This window comes from Branchiostoma belcheri, unplaced genomic scaffold (genome assembly GCF_001625305.1).
Source record: "Branchiostoma belcheri isolate BF01 breed outbred unplaced genomic scaffold, Haploidv18h27 scaffold37, whole genome shotgun sequence".
Lineage (NCBI taxonomy): Eukaryota > Metazoa > Chordata > Leptocardii > Amphioxiformes > Branchiostomatidae > Branchiostoma > Branchiostoma belcheri.
This window is the reverse complement of record NW_017803987.1, coordinates 1,937,606-1,941,781: the sequence shown is the minus strand read 5'-3', so window position 1 is coordinate 1,941,781 and position 4,176 is coordinate 1,937,606. Positions and strand designations below refer to the sequence as shown.

General features: G+C 42.4%; 1 protein-coding gene across 1 annotated transcript in view; it reads right to left on the bottom strand.

Moving 5' to 3' along the window:
* LOC109476350 (nicotinamide N-methyltransferase-like) overlaps positions 1–4,049 on the bottom strand; it is a 5,548-nt gene extending 1,499 nt beyond the window's left edge. The window contains exons 1-5 of the mRNA XM_019777278.1: positions 3,576–4,049; positions 2,838–2,944; positions 2,344–2,441; positions 1,668–1,823; positions 513–613 (exon numbers count right to left, since the gene is read on the bottom strand). Of these exons, the coding sequence (XP_019632837.1) occupies positions 513–613; positions 1,668–1,823; positions 2,344–2,441; positions 2,838–2,944; positions 3,576–3,714 (601 nt within the window). The 5' untranslated portion in view covers positions 3,715–4,049. The remainder of the gene's footprint in view (positions 1–512; positions 614–1,667; positions 1,824–2,343; positions 2,442–2,837; positions 2,945–3,575) is intronic.
* Between the last annotated feature and the right edge of the window lie 127 nt (positions 4,050–4,176).

The following is a 4,176-nucleotide window of genomic DNA, read 5'->3' as shown; positions in this document are numbered from 1 at the left end:
CCCCCCCCCCCTCAGCGATACCCCTTACGGGGTTGTTAGAGGAACCAAAAAGAAGAAGAAGAAGGTGTCAGGTCATGCAACTCGACAAATTTATGTCCCTTGCAGGGATCCATCCTAAAAAGAAGTTTGGCACGTTTTTCTCCGGTTGGTCGGGAACTGACAGGAAACACAACATATTTTCCCTAGGCCTAAAGAGCCTTTAGAGTTGTCTGTATTACTTGTACTGCTAGGTATGGAAGTATTGTTTGGGGTGGCTGAGCTGTGTGCTTGTCCATACAGTTGGTTGACAGCACATGGGTGGGGGAATGACAGGCAGAAAATGATAGTCAAAAGTTCAGACAGTACATGGGGTGAACATGAAGGTCTCAGATATTCTTAAGCTAGGAGCCAGCAGGAATGTGGTATGTGGTTGACAATGGGGGGATTCAGGAAGCTGAGGATTTCATACTTCCCAGAAGTTTGATTTCTTGTTTAGATTGAATTACATTTTGTTTTCCCAAGTAATTGCTTACCTATGACTGCAAAGGTTGCTCCAATGTAAGACTCGAATACGATGGTTCCTCCTGGTTTCAACAGAGTTGATATGTTGGCCACCGCTTTCGCATATGATGGTCTGTATGACAAGAAAAAGTTGTGTATTTTCAGCGTTTATGGACTTAATGATATGGAGGGAACATACATGTACATTTACACCAGCACCATTTAAAGGAGTGGAAGACTGCATGGGGCACTTTCCATTTCATGTATGTGGACCCCTCCCCCTGCCACCCCACCCACAAGGCAATGTGGTCCATTGAAGGTACTGTCTTCATTTACTCTATGTGTCTGTATTTTGACATACGTTGGTCGGCATAGGTTAGCTCAAGAAGCTATAGATGGATTGTGATGATTTTTAATATGTACATATAGAATACAACACGGGGTATTCCGTATCGCCCGAGGTACCAGCCCGACCGCGCGTCGGATCGCCCGAAGGCCGGAGGGTGATCCGATCCGCGGGAGGGCTGGGACCGAGGGTGATGCGGAATACACCGTGTTGTATTTTATTTATGTCATACCCACCCACGAAAACTCGCCTTTCAATGCGAAATGAGCAAAGATTTCGTGTCCCTAATCCCAAAAAACGCAACAACGTCAATTCCAACGTCCTAATTTTGCATTCGAATTTTCGAAAGCGTTGCACGCGGTTAGGGCGAAACGCGTTCGAATCGTTCTGTGGAACATTTGGAAGGGCCGGGCTGTACGCGTTAAGAACCCCCGGGCCGTACCGCTAGTTATCACACGGGCCGGAACACCCGTATCGAACGTAATCGCGGCCCAGGTAGGACATAAACGGGGGTATGGTGTAGGTCTTGTTACTATGTTAGACCAAAGGTCAAGGTCAATTGTTGTTTAATGTTTACAAGCAAACAAACGAGAGGGATGAAATATAGGATATTTACATCAGGGCCCATCACCCTTTACTCAACCGCGACGGAGGCCGCCATCGTCTACAAGATACCTTTGACCCAGCAGTGTCGACATCACACTTAAAAAAAGCCACGTGACAAGCCTCACTGGGTCAGTCTACTGACGAAGACCAGAGTGACTGGTCGAAGGCTCTACAGTATAGGTGAGAGAACTTTTTTTGTGTTGGATCTAAAGTTTTAACAAAAGAAAATGTTTACCTATCTGGACACGCCACCTCGAGGCAATAAGCTGAGATCATGACATCAAACGGGTCAAAGGTCAGGGGATGAGTGGGGTTGGGTTGCAGGACGTCACAGTGCACTACCGCCTTGACCGCATGGCGGAGCTGCTGCTCACGGTCCTCGATCTTTTCACTGGGCGGCAAAACAAAAATATTCTGGGTGAGAAAATTTAGTATTGACATTTACTGAATTTCGTAGGAGATTTTTCGTCATCATTTCATACATAAGCTGATAAGGCGTATGAGCAAAACAAGATAATTTAGGCATGCATATGCATCTCTTTATTTTTAGGCACCGCCCATCTAAGCTACATGTAGAAGCAGCCTACAATACTAAACAAGCAAGTCCGTTTTCCGGCAACGACATCGCATGTTTTCCTTACAGATATCAGTAGTATGCTATGGGATAGGATTGACCTAACTTGCTACAATCAAAGAATGACCAGAAAATTGACTTTGAAAATCCAGTTTTGCGGTATGAATCTGCATTTAATGCCTTTAGAAAGAACACAAAAAGCACTAAACTTTTATAACCATAATACCTGTTAACATTTCTAGGTAACTTTTTTAAGTTAGACTTTTTTCTTCGTAAACCCTTGAATACTACACAATGCTTACATAGTAAATACTCTAACCGCTGGTATTATACTCACCTGCTTCCTTCCAACTCTATAAAGTATTGGAAGTACTCGGTCCAATCGAATGCAGTTCCGTCCTTCTTTAGCCATTTCTCGATTTCTGCCCTTGCATCCTAAAGTTTTAGAAAGTAAAGTGATAGTTTCAGGTGAAAGGGGCCAGATATATTAAATTCAACCATAAGCTTCTAATATAGCATGAAATTCATCTGTGTTGCTAGTAATCATAGTAAAATGTTGAACTTTATACCAAATAATCTACTCTTAATTAATTTCTTAACATTTTTGCCTTTTTCGTTATGTTTTAGCATTCTACGACATTGGTATCATTTTCAAGTTTTTTTTCCAACTTACGGTACATATTTACTAATTTTGCAACTGTTTTGTACGATTTACAGTATGGTTGAAACCTTTTTTTTTAAATTGCCGAAAATTCATGCGCGTGTGGATGTCATCCATGATCAAATCAACGTTAACATGACCTTAGTTATACAACCACAGGTGTTTAATACCTTGCTGTAATCTGAACAGACGATCTCCGAGAAGAACCGACTTGCGCTGATAACCTGGTACAGAGTAGAACCAGACCCGATGTCGATCAGACGGCCTCCGTACGACCCTGGAGAAAACAGTAAGTGGTAATTAATTAATTTAATTTATTTGTTTGGCTGTAAGAAGACAATTTGTACAGCCAGGGCAGCCCAACTAGCCGGACGGCTATTATTAAGGGCTTGCCCTGGAAAAAACAGTTGTAGATTTGTAGTTTCCACCAAGCTCACAACACGGGTTAGCCTGGTAGCCAGTCTATCGTGGTTGGGGCAGGCTGTCTTCGGGGCTCTAATAGTTTTCCCCCCGCCCAGCCCAACAGACTGCCCGCCTGTAGGAGGCTATCCTGAATTTGATTATCCTGGTCAATTATATCCCTTTTTGCCTAATTCTACGATCCATGTCGACATAAGAAGGCCTGGTGTAGGCTAGTACTTTTGTACTACGTTTTAAATTGTTTTGCGGACAGATCGTTAGGAAGTCGCATGGTGGCGCTAGTAGCATTGCACTGTTTGCATATAGATGTATTCACCTTTGATCGGACGATCGATGAAAAAAACACACTAACCTCACATGTAGAGCATTCTGGAGACGCCCAGGCCTATTAAATAACTTTGCCTTTCATACATTAAATTCTTACATAAAATGTGCATCTATAATGTCTTATACAATGATGATATTTTAATGTTTTTACTGATTCTTACCAGTATTGAACACGTCATGGAAGAATTCCATGGATTTCATAGACCCCTCCCCTTCGTCAGAAGTGATGTCCTCTTCAAAAGTGCCGAACAGCTCCTCCAAGTACTCTCTGCCCCAGGGTACCTTGCCGCCAGTTGTCATGGTTACCAATTTTGAATGTATCGTCTGCAGTGAGAGGTATATAGGGTCTATGGATATATGGCGTGGTAGCTGCAACAAGAATAATACGTGGTGTATAGTTAGACATTGGCCACATGACGTGGATATCCGTATCAAGTATAATGTAAATATTTAATATGGGATGAACCATTTATATTCAGAGTGAGCCAGTGCCATGCACCACTAGTTTGTGGTCGATTCGGCACGTGTGCTTGTGTGTGATCGAGACGGGTGAAGTCTATGGGCGACGGGTGAAAAAAAAGGTTTTGTAGGGTAAAATTGTCATTTTTATCATTACCAGGGCCTTTGAAAGTTGTATAGATCCTCTAAATAAAATTTGTGATGATTTGGTACATTTCAAAAGTGACAATGTCGAACAAATTTGTTGAACCTTTATGACCACGTGGATTTCATCATTAAAAAAAAAATATTTTTTTTTTGGGG